Source organism: Tympanuchus pallidicinctus, unplaced genomic scaffold, assembly GCF_026119805.1.
Source record: "Tympanuchus pallidicinctus isolate F22 unplaced genomic scaffold, pur_lepc_1.0 scaffold39, whole genome shotgun sequence".
NCBI classification, from domain to species: Eukaryota; Metazoa; Chordata; class Aves; order Galliformes; family Phasianidae; genus Tympanuchus; species Tympanuchus pallidicinctus.
The window spans coordinates 1,375,244-1,390,285 of NW_026294757.1; the positions used below are offsets into that span (position 1 = coordinate 1,375,244).

Sequence of the window (15,042 nt, forward strand, 5' to 3'; positions counted from 1 at the left end):
GGGGACGGGCGGGGGACGGGGACGGGGGGGTCGGGGCGGTCGGAGCAGCGCAGAGCGCAGCGTGGGGCCGTGACGTCTGCGAAGGAGGAAAACAGGCGGCGGTCGGAGCGCGGCTCGCGGGCACCGTGCCACCATGACCCCCACGGGGGGGCCGCCGCTCTGGGGCGCTCCGGCCGCCTTCCTTCTCCTCCTCTTGCTGCTGCTGCTTCTGCCGCTGCGGGCGGGGGCTCCGCCGCCCCCCGACGACCCCCCGACGGATCCGCGGGGGGACCCGGAGGGTTCCGCGGCTCTTTCCTTCCTGCGGACGGGCGACGCGCGGCGTTTGGCCCTCACCAACTGCAGCCGCAGCGCCGCGCTGAGACCCCCGGGGCCCGACCCCCCACCGGCGCTGCGAGCCGCCCTGCGGGCCGCCCCCGAAGCTCTGACCCAGGCGGCCAATTTCCTCAACATGCTGCTGCAGGGCAACGACCTCCGCGAGGCCAGCGTGGCCGAGGACGTGGAATGGTACCAGGCGTTGACTCGCAGCCTGGCGGGGGGGCATCCATGGGCGCGCCGCTCCCTGCTGGCCCTGGACGCCCACCCGGCTGCCCCCTCCCCCCGCCTGGTGCTGCAAGCCACGGCCGTCGACGGGGAGATCCACCTTCGGGACGTGTCCGCGCCGGGGAACCGCAGCTCGGATGGCGAATGGGTGGCGGAGCTGCGGGAACGGCGCGGTCCTCCGCTCCGCAAACGGGTGCTGAGCAACGACCTGCGCTCCATGGAGACCCCCAAGTGGCGGCGGGGCGATGGGTACGTGGCGGGGCCGGGCCACGTGCGGTGGTCGCAGCCGTTCCTCGAGTGCCGAGATGGGAAATTCGTCCCCGTTTGGGCCGTCGCTCTGTCTGCTGCCTTCTATGGGCTGAAGCCCGACCTCAGCCCCGAGTTCAAGTGAGTGAGAAGGGGGAGTGCGGGAGGGGGGGAGTGTGTTTGTGTGCATGCATTTGTGTTTGCGTGTGTGTGCGTGTTGGGAAGCGTGTTTGTGCAGCTGTGTGCGCGTGTGTGAGTGCATGAATATGTGTGTGCATGCATGTGCATCTTTGGGGGATGCTGGGAGACACACGCGTGTTGCTGTGCATGCACGTGTGTGCAGTGCTGTGCAAGTGTGGATGTGAGACCCTCCCGAGGGGCAGGACCTCCCCAGATGGCTCTGTGTCCCGGCACCCGGCTCTGCCATCGCTGTTTGCTCCCCCTCCAACCCCCCGGTTCCCGTGTGCCCCCTCCCGGTCTGACCCCATCGCGGTTTTGTAGGGGAGCCGTGCGGGTGGACATCGAGCTGCGGGATGTGGGCATCGATCAATGCGACAGCGGGACGGGGTGGTTCGCGGGCACCCACCGCTGCGACCTCAACAGCACCCAGGTACCCAGACCGCACCGATCCCAGCATTAAACCCCCCACTTCCCAGCACCCACCCCCACCTTCTAGAGCCCTGTCGGATCCCCTCACGCAGTGGAGCTGCCCCGCTCCCCCCTCCCCCCGTCGCACCGTCCCAGCTGCCCGTCCGTCGGTGCTGATCCGCCCCCCCCCGGCCCCCATCTGCCGCTCCCGCACCGCTCTGCGGTTTATTGTGCAAATCTCCCTCCCTCGGCAGCGCCGTGGGGTGACCCGGCTGCCACCCGCGTCGGGACAGCGGGGACCGATGGGCGGAGCATCCCCGGGGGGGTTGGCGCTGACCCCCCCCATCAGCTGCGCCCACCCCAACTCAGAGTTCGGGGCGAACCCGACGGGTCTGAGCGGCGTCCCGACCCCCGGAGGTGCCCCCCGTCCCCCCCACCCGCATGGATTAGGGGCCGCTCCGCCCCCCCGGATTAGCAGCGCGCCGCATTAGGTGTCCATTTAGGTTTTAGGGGGGGATTTGGGTGCCAGGCTTTGACTTTTAATTCCCAAATGTTTAACCGCTGCGTTGCGGGGGAGGTGGGGGGGGAATCGGCTGTCACCGAGCCGCCGCAGCCCCCGCTGCCCTGTGTGGTTATGAGCGCAGTGCGGGACGACCCCGCAGAGCAGCCGTACCCCCATCCCGCAGTGCGTCCCGCAGCAGAACCGCGGCTTCGTGTTGGGGCAGTACGCGTGTCGCTGCAAGCCGGGCTTCTACGGGCTCAGCGGCGGGGCAGGTGCGTGCCGTGCGACCCCCAGACCCCCCCCCAAAGACCCGCAGGGCGCACGGGGCGATGCTTTGGGACACCAACCCCCCCCCGTTCCATCCGCAGTGCCGCCTGAGGATGCCGCTCGCTTGGCGTGCCGCCGGTGCCGGGAGGGCTGTGCGAACTGCCGGGACGATGCGCCCTGCGAGGTGCAGGAGGATCGCGCGTTGCGTGCGGCCGTGCTGTGCTGCCAGGCGTGCTGCATGCTGGCCGTGTTCCTCTGCATGCTGCTCGCTTATCACTGCCGGCGGAGCAAGGCGAGAGCAGCGCGGGGTCCTCACGATCCCAACTCCTCGGGCGCCCCCCAAATGAGGGCCGCCCCCCCTCCGGGCCCCGGGCGCTGCTGATGGCCCTCTGTCCCCGCAGAGGATCCGGGCGTCGGGCGTTGTGCTCCTGGAGACGATCCTCTTCGGGTCGCTGCTGCTCTACTTCCCTGTGAGTGCGCGGCCAAATTCCTCCCCTGCTGCCCCCGCTCCTCCCTGCAGAAAGCCCCACAGACCGTGGGATGCACCCTGCTGCCATGGGGCACAGCTGGGTCCCACGGGGCTTTGCCGTGGGTCAGGACTGGCGCCACGCAGGACACAGCACTGTCGGCATTGCCGTCACAGATCTGACAGCTGTGGGCAGAATCTTCTTAGGAAACCAAACCTCCTTCCTCCTCCTCATGGCCGTGGGACCCCCGCCCAAACCCCCTCTGTGTACCAGAGAGCAAAGGCTGGGCTGGGAGCCCGGCCGTCCCCAGGCTGCCACTTGCCTTTCCCCTTTCTCCCCGACACCTCGGGATCTGTGCGCTGAACACGGGCACGGCTCTGCAGCCCCGCACCACCACCACCATCCCCCCCCCCTCCCCACAGGTCTTCATCCTCTACTTCAAGCCCAGCACTTTCCGCTGCATCGCTCTGCGCTGGGTGCGCGTGCTGGGCTTCGCCATCGTGTACGGCACCATCACCCTAAAACTGTACAGGTAATGGGGAACGGGGGGGGGTCCTGCTGGGATGCTGGATGAGGTCCGACCCCACGCTCACCCCCGGTGTCCCGCAGGGTGCTGAGGGCGTTCCTGGTCCGTGCAGCACAACGTGTGTCCTACACGGCCAGCGGGCGCGTGTTGCGGGCTCTGGGGCTGCTGCTGCTGCCCCCGCTGTGGTTTCTGGCAGCGTGGACCGTGGCAGCGTTGGAGAACGTCGGCCGGAACGTCCCGCTGGTGGTCCGTGCGCAGACTGCCCGAGGGCTGCACTTCTCCGTCTGCAGCCACGACCGCTGGGATTACATGATGGTGGTCGGTGAGAGACGGCTGAGCGCCCCCCTCCCCGGGTGCCCGCAGCCCTCCCCGCTGCCCCGCGTACCCACAGAGGTGCCCATGCCGTGTGCTTTGTCCTGCAGCCGAGCTGCTGCTCCTGCTGTGGGGCAGCGCGCTGTGCTGGGCTGCGCGTGCGGTGCCTTCCGCCTTCCACGAGCCGCGCTATATGGGCATCGCGCTGCACAATGAGCTGCTCCTCTCGGCCGCTTTCCACGCCGTCAGGTACGGTGCGGGATGCCCACGTGGCCGCAAAGCATTCCTCTGCACCGTGGGTGTGGGGTTGGAGCTGTGGGACCCCGCGGTGCCTCCTTCCCCCCTCCAGGTTCATCGCGGTGCCGTCGCTGCACCCCGACTGGATGCTGCTGCTCTGCTTCGCCCACACCCACGGCACCGTCACCGTCACCCTGGGGCTGCTTTTTGTCCCCAAGGTAACGCACGGCCCTAAGCCCGCGGCTATGGGGGATGGGGAGGCGGTGGGGTGGTGGCTGTGGGGAGGTGGTGGGTGTGGGATGATGGCTATGGAGATGTGGCCCGTGGGGTGGTGGTGTGGGATGGTGAGCGGTGGGGTGGTGGCTGTGGGGAGATGGGCAGTGGGGAGGTGGGATGTGAGGAGGAGGGCAGTGGGGTGGTGGTTATAAGGTGGTGGCTATGGGGTGGTGGTTATGGGGAGGTGGGCAGGGGGGTGGTGGATATGAGGAGGTGGGTAACGGGGTTATGGTGGCTATGGGGAGGTGGGATATGGGGAGGTGGGCAGCGGGGCAGTGGTTATGAGGTGGTGGCTATGGGGTGTTGGGTATGGGATGATGGCTATGGGGAGGTGGCTATGGGGTGTTGGGCTGTGGGGAGATGGGATACGAGGAGGTGGGCAGCGGTTCTAAGGCGGTGGCTATGGGGTGATGATTATGGGAAGGTGGGTAGTGGTGATTATGAGGTGACGGGTACGGGAGGTGGCTATGGGGAGGTGGGATATGGGGAGGTGGGATATGGGGAGGTGGGCAGTGCAAGTGGTTTATGGGGAAGTAGGCAATGCAGAGGCGGTTATGGGGCGGCTGTTATGGGGAAGTGGCCGCGGGCTCCGATGTGTTTGGGGCTCCTTTCATGCTGCCCCGCCGCAGTTCCTGCACGCCGGATCGCCGCTGCGGGAGGAAATCGCGGCGGAGGTGTACGAGGATGAGGTGGACGCGCGGCGCTCCGGGATGAGCAGCAGCATCGCGTCCGCATGGAGCGAGCGCAGCTTCGACCCCGATGACATCCGGGTGGGTGACACGCTCGGGACCTTCTTTTGACGCTCGCTGTGCCGCCCCGCACAGGAAGAGGTGCCTGTTGCGATCTTTCTCCTGATGCAAAGCGGGGGGGGGCGGTGGGAGGACGGGGCTGGGCGGTTCCCCCTCGCGGGGACGCGGTGAGGGCGCATCGCGGGGCGCTGCGGATCGGACGGGCGCGGCGTCGGGTCCCGGTTCGGTCCCGTCGGACGCGCTCCCCCCCTTTTGTCCCCCACCCCCCCAGGAGGAGCTGAAGCAGCTGTACGCGCAGCTGGAGACGCTGCGGACGAGGCGGATGGCGGCCCGCAACCCGCACCTCCCCGCGCCGCCCTCGGCCCGCAGCTCCGGCAGCCGCCGCTCTTCGTCCAAACGGCCGCACGACGGTACCGGCGGGGGGGGACGGGAGGGGGGCGGGCAGCTCCGATCCTGCAGCTCCGAGCATCCGGCACAGGACGCGGCGGCGGGGGGCTGCGCGGAGCCTTCCGACAGCGAATCTCTGTGCGCCTCTCCGCTGCTGCCCAGATCGGCCAGCGCCCAGCAGCTCGGGGGGCACGGGCAGCCCGCCCGGCTCCGCGCGGTGCTTCTGCAGAAGTCGCTGAGCGCCGGTGCGGGCGCGGTCACCCCGTCCTCGGGACCCTCGGAGCAGGAAGGGGTGTCCCGCTGCACCGCCGCAACCCCGGCCGCTGCCACCCCCCCCCGCCCCGCTGCCGGACGGGGGTCCCCCCCGTGATGCTTCCCCCCCGGTTGACAGCAAGGGGACGAAACGCGTCACTTACGCGCCCGTTAAAAGCGTCAGCGCGGACGGCCCCCATCCCGCGGGGCGGGTGCGGGTGGTGGTGAAGAGGACCCCCCCGCCTCCCCCCGTGCGCTACCAGAGCCTCCCGCACCGCCACGGGGACAACGCGGAGCCTCCGAGGCCGCCTGAGGGGACGGCAGCGAAACCCGCGTCCCCCCCGTCGGGGTTGCGCTCCGCTCCCCCCACCCCCGTCGAGGTTTGTCCGTGGGAGCTGCTCCAGGAGGAGATGCTGAGGCAAAAGCAGAATAGCGGCCAATCTCCGACCTCCGACCCCCCCGGGGACACAGCAGGGACCCCCCCGAGCCTCAAGCCGCCCCCACAGAAGGCTTTCAGAAGTTTGGGGTTTGCCATCAGAGCCATCAACCGCTCCAGAGCGAAACGCAGCCTGAAAGGAAGCAGAGAGAGCAGCCATCTGAAACGGGGACGTGAGCAGGAGGAGGGTGGCGGGGGGGGGCAGCCCGGTCTGGTAGAGACCCCCCCGCCGCCCCCAGCAGGGAGCAGCCCAGATCCCAACCTGCGGGATGGGGATGTGGAACCCTCTCAGTGCATCACCGCCAGCTCTGCATCTGAGACCCCGATGATGGGGGACAGCGAGGGGACGGCAGAGGGACAGAAGGATGGTGCTGCCGGGGGGGGCACGGGCGCTGGTGAGGGTCCGATGTCACCCTCGGTGGCCATGCAGCCCTCTGGCACTGACGCCCTGTGTGTAGCACAGAGTGCAGGGAGCGCGGGGCCGAGGGCTGAGGTCTGTCCCTGGGAAGCACTGAGTGCCCCGGGGGGGTCTGCGTCCCAGCAGGAGGGAAATGGGGGGGTCCCAACGGTGGGAAGCAGCCCCATGAAGGCGCTGGGGAAGGGTGGCAGCCAGCCTGCTGCTTGTGGGGGGGGGAGCGAGGGGCTGCCCACCAGGAGCAGGAGTGCAGAGGTGGGGGTCTCCCCATGGGACACAGAGAGGGGGGCTGGGGGGCAGGGAGGAGCGCAGCTGGATGTGTGCAGGGTTCTCAAAGGGGACAGCAAACCCGGGTGGAGGGGGACTGAGGAGCACAGAGCACAGCAGGCTGAGAGGGGTGGGGGTCTGGGGGGGCGAGGGGACACCCGGATCTCTGCAGTGAGCACTGAGAGGGGGAATGCTGAGCCAAGGAAATCCCAGAGTGCAGAGATCTGCCCCTGGGAGGGACAGGGGGGATCAGGGGTCAGCAAAGAGGAGATCTGTCCTTGGGAAAGTCAGGGGAGGTTAGGAGGGAACAAAGCAGAGATCTGCCCTTGGGAGGAACAGGGGGGATCAGGAGTCAGCAAAGCAGAAATCTGCCCCTGGGAGAGTGAAGGTGGGTCAGCGGGGAGCAAGGCAGAAATCTGCCCTCAAGAAGGACAAGGGGGGTCGGGGGGGAGCAAAGCTGAAATCTGCCCTTGGGAAGGACAGGGTGGATCAGGTGGGAGCAAAGCGGAGATCTGCCCTTGGGAGGAACAGGAGGGGCCGGGGGTCAACAAAGCAGAAATCTGCCCCTGGGAGAGTCAGGGGGGAGCAGGGGGGAGCAAAGAGGAGATCTGCCCCTGGGAAACGGCCACCTCCCCTGTGGAGCAGCCGAGGATGAAGCTGAGCTCTGGGGCGGCTGCGAAGCGCATCACACGTCAGGCAGCTCTCGTCAGCCCTGCAAGGTCCGTGGAGAGCCTGGGGGTGTCCCGCAGTGCTGAGAGCCCAAAGGCAGAGATCTGCCCTTGGGAGACCCTGGGGAGCTCCGGGGGCAGAGAGGAAATCTGCCCCTGGGAGGGGGCTGCTCTCCCATCTGATAAAGGGGAACTGAGAGAAGCCCAGGAAGGCGCATCGGGAGGGGGCAAAGGCGCAGCTGCACGTCGGGGTGTGCAGAAAGAGAGGGGAGGAAACGTGTCTGCAAAGCAGAGGGGCAGCGAGGAACGTGAGGCCGTGTGCCCCTGGGAGAGCGCAGAGCTCTGCACATCGAGGGGTCAGGAGCCCAGAGCCAGGGATAAAGCTGAGATCTGCCCCTGGGAGGAAGATTCGGAGGAGGGAGCTCCGAGGAAGGCAAAGAGCCTGGGTGATTCCAGAGCTGCAGGGATGGGGAGCAGCCAACGTGAGGCTGTGTGCCCCTGGGAGAGCGTGGGGGCAGAGGAGCCAGCCCTGAGCACGGCGACGGGGAAGGAAGGATCCAGAAAGCGTGAGAGCGCAGAGAGCAGAGCTGCCGTCTGCCCCTGGGAAGCAGCAGAGCCGGGTGCTGGGCAGGAGAGCTGCAGCCCTGGAGAACAGCCCAGGAGAGCGGCCCCTGTTGGGGTCAGGGAGCACCGGGCGCTGCGCCGCATCCTGCCTGCGGCACCGGGGCGAACTCACACAGCACAGCAGCACAGGGGGCCCAGCACAGCTGAGGTCTGTCCCTGGGAAGCAGAGGAGGGTCCGGAAGCCCCCAGCAGCCCAACCCTGGGAGCGGTGGCTGTGTGCCATGGGGAGAAAAGCCCTGGGGAGGGTGAGAGGGATGCAGGAGCGTCCAGCGCTGAGGTCTGCCCGTGGGACCGTGAGTAGAACTCAGCTCAGCCCTGGGGTGCAGGGAGCTGCCCGCACTGCGTGGATGGGGGTGGAAGCGTCCAACAAAGCCACGGTGCTGCAGCAAAGGGGCAACGACGCTGCCTGTGTCAGAGATCCAGGCTCTGAACTGTTTGGGCATCACAGAGGTTCGGAGCTGAATGGCATCAGGGCTCCGAGCGCCATGGGGCTGAGCTCTGTCGTGAGCTCAGGGGGAGGCAAAGCAGGGGCAGCTGCAGTGCAGCATACAGGAGAGCAGCTGCCCAGAGCCCAGCGCTGCTGGATGCGGGGCTCATCCCACCATCCCTTCTCCATTTGCTTCCTCTCTCCTTGGGAGGAGCATTGGGATCTCCAGCACCAAATATCCATCACCCACTCGTGTAAGGAAGCGTACAGATAGGAAATAAATGTTTATCCTGAGTGCTTGCAGTGGCTGATTAAGGGGGGGATGCTCAGAGATGAGCTGCAGCAGAGAGGCTGTAAAGAAAGCCCAGGAACAGCAGTGCTTTAATCACAGCAAATATCAGCAAAGGTGACGAGGAGACTGGAAAGAAATGCTGCTCTCCTGGAAAATGCACTCCTTTAGTTCAAAACCTGAGCAGAGCTGTGCCCAAGGTCAGGCCTGAGCCACATCCACCAAGCAGGCAGCTCACACTACTCTGCCCCCAGCCCCCCCGCCGTGTGCTGCAGCACTGCCTCACAGCAGAGGGCTGCATGCAGTGGGTTCCTCCAGGAGAGGCAGACAGATTGTGACACCCCCAATTACCAAGAGATGATGGGGATTCCAACTCTGGCTGCTCTCCTAGCAGAGCGTGGCAGTAACACAGAACAGCATCCACAAAAGGGCTGAGTGCTCAGGCGCGAGGCTTCCAGACACGCAGCCTGCAGAAGCACAGGGCCTGCTGTCAACGTCACCACGTGCACAGGATGGTGCCAGCTTCCCACTAAGGACATCTGCTGCGAGGCTCCTGAGTGCCTGCAGCCAATGCTTTGAAACACAGCAGCTGTGAGAAGTGCTGCCTTCTGATGTTAGCTGACACAAACACCGAGCTTATGAATCACAAGTTTTATGGCCAGCAACAAGCACGCATTTAGCAGGACTCCAACTGCAGCATCCACCCAGGAGAAACCAATTTAAAGCCTGCTTGTTGCCCTTCTGGTAAAATAAAACAACTCGAAATTTGTGCAGATGGGGGAAAGAATGGGAAAAGGAATCACCAACAGCTTCTGCTGCAGACTTTAATGAGAGCCCCCAGGTTTATCCCATGCCCCACGTCTGCCCAGATGTGTGCTGACAGCAGCTCCAGCCGTGCAAGCACAGAAGTCAGCCAGGAGAGCAGCCCCACAGCCCTCAGAGCTCACGTGAGCCGCCTCCCAAGCCCCTCTTGCTCCTTTTTTCAGGCAGTCTCTCAGTGCCTGGAGTCCATTTCTGAAGCTGCTTCGTTTGCTGACTGCGCACCGAAGGCACAGCGACGTCCGTCCTGCTGCCTCCACAGACATTCCCTGCTTTGCCCCTCAGGGTTGTTTGCACTTCTCTCCGAGTTCAGGCTCTGAAATTCCCTACTTCATTTCCTCATACTCTTGTGAGGGATCCAAGGCTGGGCCAGGAATCATCACCGTCTGAAACAGCAAGGACAAAACTCAGCATGGCGTGCAGCTGCAGTAAGAGCATGAGGGAGGGTGAGCAGAGGGTTGTGGCAGTGGCACTGCCTGATGTGAGGAACAAAGGAACACAGAGCAGCTGCACTTTGCAGACAGGGGCCACGCTGTTCTTCACGGCTTTACCTTCACAATGGGGTCCTTTGGTGGAGCCCACGCTGGGACAATCTTGCCGTGCATCCTCCATGTGCCGTACGGGTTGACCAAGTACCTCTCAAACACAACATATTCCAGAACATCCTTGGGCAGCTGCTCCCCGCCGTACATCAGCCTCCCAAAGCGGTCATAGATGGCCAAAGTCTGCAAAGAGGAAGATGAATTGAGCTGAAATCAGCTGGGAAAGGCAGGAGGGAGGGATGGGGGGGGGGGCCCACCTGCCTGCTGTGCATCCGCACCGTCACCTGCCCATACAGGTTGCCCTGGTTCACAATGCTGGTGCATCGGATGTGAACCACACGTGGAGGCTCCAGTGACTCCACGAAGCTCCACCGGATGGTTTTGTACCTGTTGCCACGCACCATGTCCTGGAAAGCAACAAAAAAAGAAGTCAGCACCAATTGCATCGTGGTGCGAATCGAAGAAGCAAACTGCTACAGGCGGGTTGGGAGTGAATGCTGCATTACTGCTCAGGCCTGTGCTTTGCTTTCCTGTTTTGTCTGTACTGTATTTGTGTGAGAGGAAAAAAAAAGGGATAATTTCTCATCTCTTCCACAGCCTTTTCTCTAAACCCAATCAAGGAACACCCAGATAAACACCTACCGGGTAGCAGCGCTCTGTGACCAGGGAGTGAAGTTTCTGCTTGTTAAAACTGCAAGTGAAACAAACACCCAGTTACTCAGATACAAGCACTGTGAAGAGGCTTACTCCCAAATTCCTGCTTCTCCAGGCGATTTGCAACCCTCTGGCAAAGCAGAAGAAGGGAGACTCTCAGCTACGACCTCAGCACGAAGTCAGAGCACAAGACTGCAGGGGAGACACGACGACATCCTTTGGAGGCCAGCCGTGGCCTAAATCCTCTGCTGATGTTTGGAATTGTAAGCGAGGATGATGCAGTTTTAAAAGGTGTTCTATTAAAATGTGTTCTATTAGAAAGTGGAGAGAATCAGTGGAATCCCTGTGGCACGGTGCTGAGCAGCCCTGAGCACACACTCATCTGCTGACAACACCAACGGTCCAACAGCTGATCTCCTTTTCAAGTCAGGTCAAGAGAAATTTTCTGCAACTTAAACCTCCTTCAGAAAAGCAAAAGCGTCTCCCAAACCACCAATGCCACCTCCTGTTCAAACAGATGAGGGCAGCAAAAGATAAAGCACTTGTTGCCAATGAAACACAAGGATACAAAGACAGGAAAACCAGAGCAGGTAAGCAAAGAGAAGCAAGTCCTACGTCACCCCACTGGTCAGAACGGGTCTTACTTTGCCAGACTGTTGTGAGCTTCAACATAGATCTCCTGTGCCATCTCTGGGAAAGTTTTAGTGCTGAAATTTGGATCGTGATCCTTTACCTTCCGCAGGCTGAAAAGACAAGAAAAAGCTCTGAGCAAATGCAAAATGTCTTCTGTGCGTTTCGGACGATGACGACTGCATTACCCAGCTGTGGTGCAAGACAAAATTGAGCAAAACTTCAGCACTAGAGACTAATTGAAAAGGAGGTACATACGCTAACTGAGAGGCAGCAGTCTGCTTCAGCTTCTCCATTCTTTGCTTCAGCCCATCTTTGGACAGGGAAGTAATGCGGGCATCGCCCTCAGGAGGGACGTAAGGGTCTATGATACTGGCTGCATGAGAGAAGGGAGGTCAGGAGGGGAATCAGGGAGACAAAGAGGCAGCGCCTTGGTTGCTGGGGGTGGAGAAACAGGATTGAAAACATTTGTAGGATGAAATAGGAGCACTGGGACAAATAATGGGGGCACCTCTCACTGCTGACAGGCTGTGCTACTGCCTGCTCTCACTGCCTGCAGCCCTGAGGTACGAGGATAAGGCAATCAGCAGCAGGGAGCACGGCCTCCCATGCTATTCCTGGTCCCTAAGTACAAAGGGGCCAACAGGAGACACAGGGCTGACAGCACCAGGGCAGCTGCTATCACTCCCCCGGGGCAGAGCAAGTCATTCAGTTTGCTGCATGCAGATAACTGTCAATGCAGTCACAGCACTTCTAGTCTGCCTTAGTTGTGCCCGTTAGAAGAGACCAAAGCCAAGTGCCACCTGTGCAGGCCAAGTAGAAGGCCCGTTCCATGCGATCCTCAGGAAACGTTCTGCCCAAGGACTGCAGCCTCTTCTCCTTCTCTTCAGGGGGCAGCTCCCGGGCCCATTCAGGGACAAAAAGTCTCCGCTTCGTCCTCACAGGGACAACGAGGCAGGCTGGAATGGCTCTGGGGGGATGGAGCAGTGATTCCATGGCCTAAGGGAGAAACAACAGAGCACGGGCTGAGCCCAAAGGTCAAGAAACAACACCAACACAGTGAGAGATTTCACCTCTTGCCTCCAGAGCACAGAAATGTCATCATCACCTCACACAGAACTGGGCTGGGAGACAGAAACCACAGCCAAGGGAACGGGGGGAAAAGGGGAAGGGGGAAAAGGGGAGCAAGGAGAAAGGGAAAGGGGGAGAAGGGAAAGGAGGAAAGGGGAAGAAGGGGAAAGAAAAGGGGGGGGGGGAGGAAGGTGGGAAAACGGGAGGGAAATCAGGGGAAAAGGGAGGGAAAGGGGAAAATGGGGGGAAGGAGAGGTGAGCAGGCCCTGCCCATGCCTGACCGCTCAGACACCGCCAACCCCTCTTCTCCGCTCCGCTCCGCCCGCCCGGCTCCGCAGCTGACCCCATCCCCACAGCTCCCCGCGGCTTCCCGCGTCGCTCCCCGCCCGACTCCTCAGCCCCCGTTAACGGCCCGCACAACCCGCGCACCCCGCGGCCCAGCCTGCTCAGCCCAACCGCCATGGCGGCCGCCATCTTGCTGCCGCAGGGCACGCCGGGAAAAGGGGGCGGGGCTTCCGGGGGGCGGGCGGCGCGCGCGCGCGCGGAGGGGGCGGGGCCAGCGGGAACCCGCGTGGCGGCGGAGAGTGGAAAATTCCATCGGGCGCGGGGGAGGCTCCGCCCTACGGCCGGCCGGGCCATGGGGGGGGATTCCCCCGACCCCCACGTGTGATGCGATGGGGCGCTCGGCACCGTGCAACCCCCCACCCCCCTCCCCGTCCCTCGTGCAATGTGCTGGAGCCCCTCGTGCACCGTGGAACAGATGCAGGGTCTGCTTCATTGCTCCTCCCGTGCAATGTCCCTCCGTGCCCCCCATGCACCCCATCCTGAGCCCCCTGGTGCAGCCACAGGGCAGCCCAGCAGTTCGGCTCGGCTCGGCTCGGCTCGGCTCGGCTCAGCTGGGCTCAGCTCAGCTCGGCTCGGCTTGGCTCGGCTCGCTCCCACCTCCTGGCTGTGCTCCCGGGCACTGTTGATCTTGGCCAGGAGGAAGCGTTGCTCCATCGGACAGCTGGTTAATGTGTAGTGACGGCTCTTCTGTGTTCGAGACCGTTGATCCCAGCCCATGCTGCTATCGGGCCCGGCCCCCCCGCGCACCACGGGGGGTTCTTGCAGCAGCTGGGGGGAGCAGAGCGCGGCCACACACTGCAATCTGCTCCAGCGATGCTGGTGGTGGCCAGTTATCATCCAGAGATGATAATTGATGGTGGCTCCAGCCAGCGTGTGACCCCTTGCAAATCTGCCTCATTTCACCCTATAGGGTTGCCCCAGGGTGGGGTTTGGAAGGATGGGAGCACTGGAAAAAGCAGAGCACAGCTCAGCACCCAGGGCCGAGCTGCTTGCAGCTCTTCCACGCAGGGTTTGGCCGCGTTTGGCTCCATCCCTGCATTACAGAGGTGCTTGTGCAACCCGCCCCAGGTACTTGGCCAACAGGAGGACAACAGGCGGCCTGGCACGCACTGCACGGCGCAGCACAGCACGCAGCACATGCAGCAGTGCAGAACGCCCAGCCCTGCTCCTGCTGCCCCACGGCTCCCAGCGCCGTCCCCTGCTCCCAAATGCCACAAATTCCTGCCCTAAGCCACCGCAGGACCTGCGAGGCAGGATTAGCCGGTGCCCTCCGGCTGCTCCCGCTCTTGGCAGGGATGGCAAAAACTCCAGCAGAAAAAGGGAGAAAGGGAAAGCCTCTCTGGGATCTGTCTATTGTTGGGTTTTTCCCTTGTTTCCCCAAGTAAAATGGTGCACAGGCAGCGCTCGGTGCAGACTTGGGGCTCCCCACCCAGCCCTGCTGTCTCCCCACGTTGGTGCTACCACAGAACCCGTTTGCTCAGGATGCAGCAGAGGCTTCGCCAGGTTTCTCTCTCCCTTTTATCCCTTCTCTCGTGCTGCTTGCTGACAACAGCATCTGTCATGGAACAATGCAGCGGTGTGGGCCAGCAGCTGCCGCAGGGAGCGGGGCACCAAGCAGCCCGGGCTGCAGTCAGAGCTCTGTCCTCTCTCCTAAGCTGTTCCCAGAGCAGATCCATCCCTCCTGCCTGCATCCATGCATCCTGCAGGCCTGGAGGAGCCCATCAGTTGCAGGCTCCTCCTGCCCTCAGCACATCCCTGTTCCCCTTTTGCTTGCTGCTGGCTTCTATGTGATCCAACAAGACATCACAGCAAAAATAAATCTTTGGGTTTTGGTGGGTTTGCATGGCTTGCAGCAACAGAAGGCAATTATTGGCCCCATGGAGCGGCTCCGGGGCTGAACCGGCTCAGCACAGGGCAGGGCTGGGGAGGCTGGAATTCCATTTTTTGCCCTTTTTCTTTCCCATATAAAGGCTTTATGAAGAATTTTTAAACTTCCTGCTGGTGTTTGTCACGAAAGCAGCCGGCCGTCCAGCAGCACCCACTTGGGACGTCGATTGCCCTGTAAATACTGCTGGCTGTATTGAGCACGGAGCTTTCGAAGGCGGATTCTTTGCATTGCATCTTCCACAAAGCCCGAGGAGCTGAGCTGGGTGTTTTGCAGCTCTTATGGGGCTGAGATGGGTGGGTAGCAGTGCTGTGCTGCCTTATCTGGGTGCAGGGGCTGAGAGGCTGATTAATGCAGCAAAAAGGGCCCTGAGCTCCCAGATAGCGGAGCTGGAAGGATTGTCCATCTGTTCTCAGCACTGATCTGCACCTTGAGTGCTGTGCTCAGTTTTGGGCAGCAAAGAAAGGCATTGAGGAGTGCAAGTAGAGCAGGGCAATGGAGCTGAGAGGGGTCCGGAGCGCCGCAGCTCTGCAGGGAGAGGCTGAAGGAGCCGGGGTGGGTCAGCCTGGAGCAAAGGAAGCACAAGGAAGGGGGTTTATCTCATCCCACAACCCCCTATGG

General features: G+C 62.9%; 2 protein-coding genes across 2 annotated transcripts; one reads left to right on the plus strand and one right to left on the minus strand.

Annotated features, from left to right (window-relative positions):
* Positions 1-427: 427 nt before the first annotated feature.
* On the plus strand, positions 428-8,474 carry GPR179 (G protein-coupled receptor 179). The gene is given in 11 exon segments (XM_052700236.1): positions 428-927; positions 1,288-1,396; positions 2,061-2,435; positions 2,545-2,613; positions 3,033-3,142; positions 3,220-3,458; positions 3,559-3,697; positions 3,798-3,903; positions 4,591-4,731; positions 4,982-5,434; positions 5,436-8,474. Coding segments are annotated over 11 exon segments (4,845 nt in total). The 5' UTR covers positions 428-448; the 3' UTR covers positions 8,061-8,474.
* An 811-nt stretch (positions 8,475-9,285) lies between these two features.
* MRPL45 (mitochondrial ribosomal protein L45) lies at positions 9,286-12,704 on the minus strand. Its single transcript, XM_052700250.1, has 8 exons — positions 12,621-12,704; positions 11,924-12,119; positions 11,379-11,496; positions 11,135-11,233; positions 10,479-10,527; positions 10,094-10,243; positions 9,846-10,019; positions 9,286-9,680 (listed from the first exon to the last, which is right to left on the minus strand). Exons 1-8 carry the CDS (start codon positions 12,663-12,665, stop codon positions 9,621-9,623), a joined length of 891 nt encoding a protein of 296 aa, XP_052556210.1. The 5' UTR covers positions 12,666-12,704; the 3' UTR covers positions 9,286-9,620.
* Between the last annotated feature and the right edge of the window lie 2,338 nt (positions 12,705-15,042).

Excerpts from the sequence above, each read along its gene's own strand:
- MRPL45 (XM_052700250.1), bottom strand. The coding sequence starts at position 12,665 with ATGGCGGCCGCCATGGCGGTTGGGCTGAGCAGGCTGGGCCGCGGG. Across the intron at positions 12,120-12,620 it reads TGAGCAGGCTGGGCCGCGGG|GCCATGGAATCACTGCTCCA; the intron begins GTGCGCGGGTTG and ends TTTCTCCCTTAG. Across the intron at positions 9,681-9,845 it reads CAAAGGACCCCATTGTGAAG|ACGGTGATGATTCCTGGCCC; the intron begins GTAAAGCCGTGA and ends TTGCTGTTTCAG.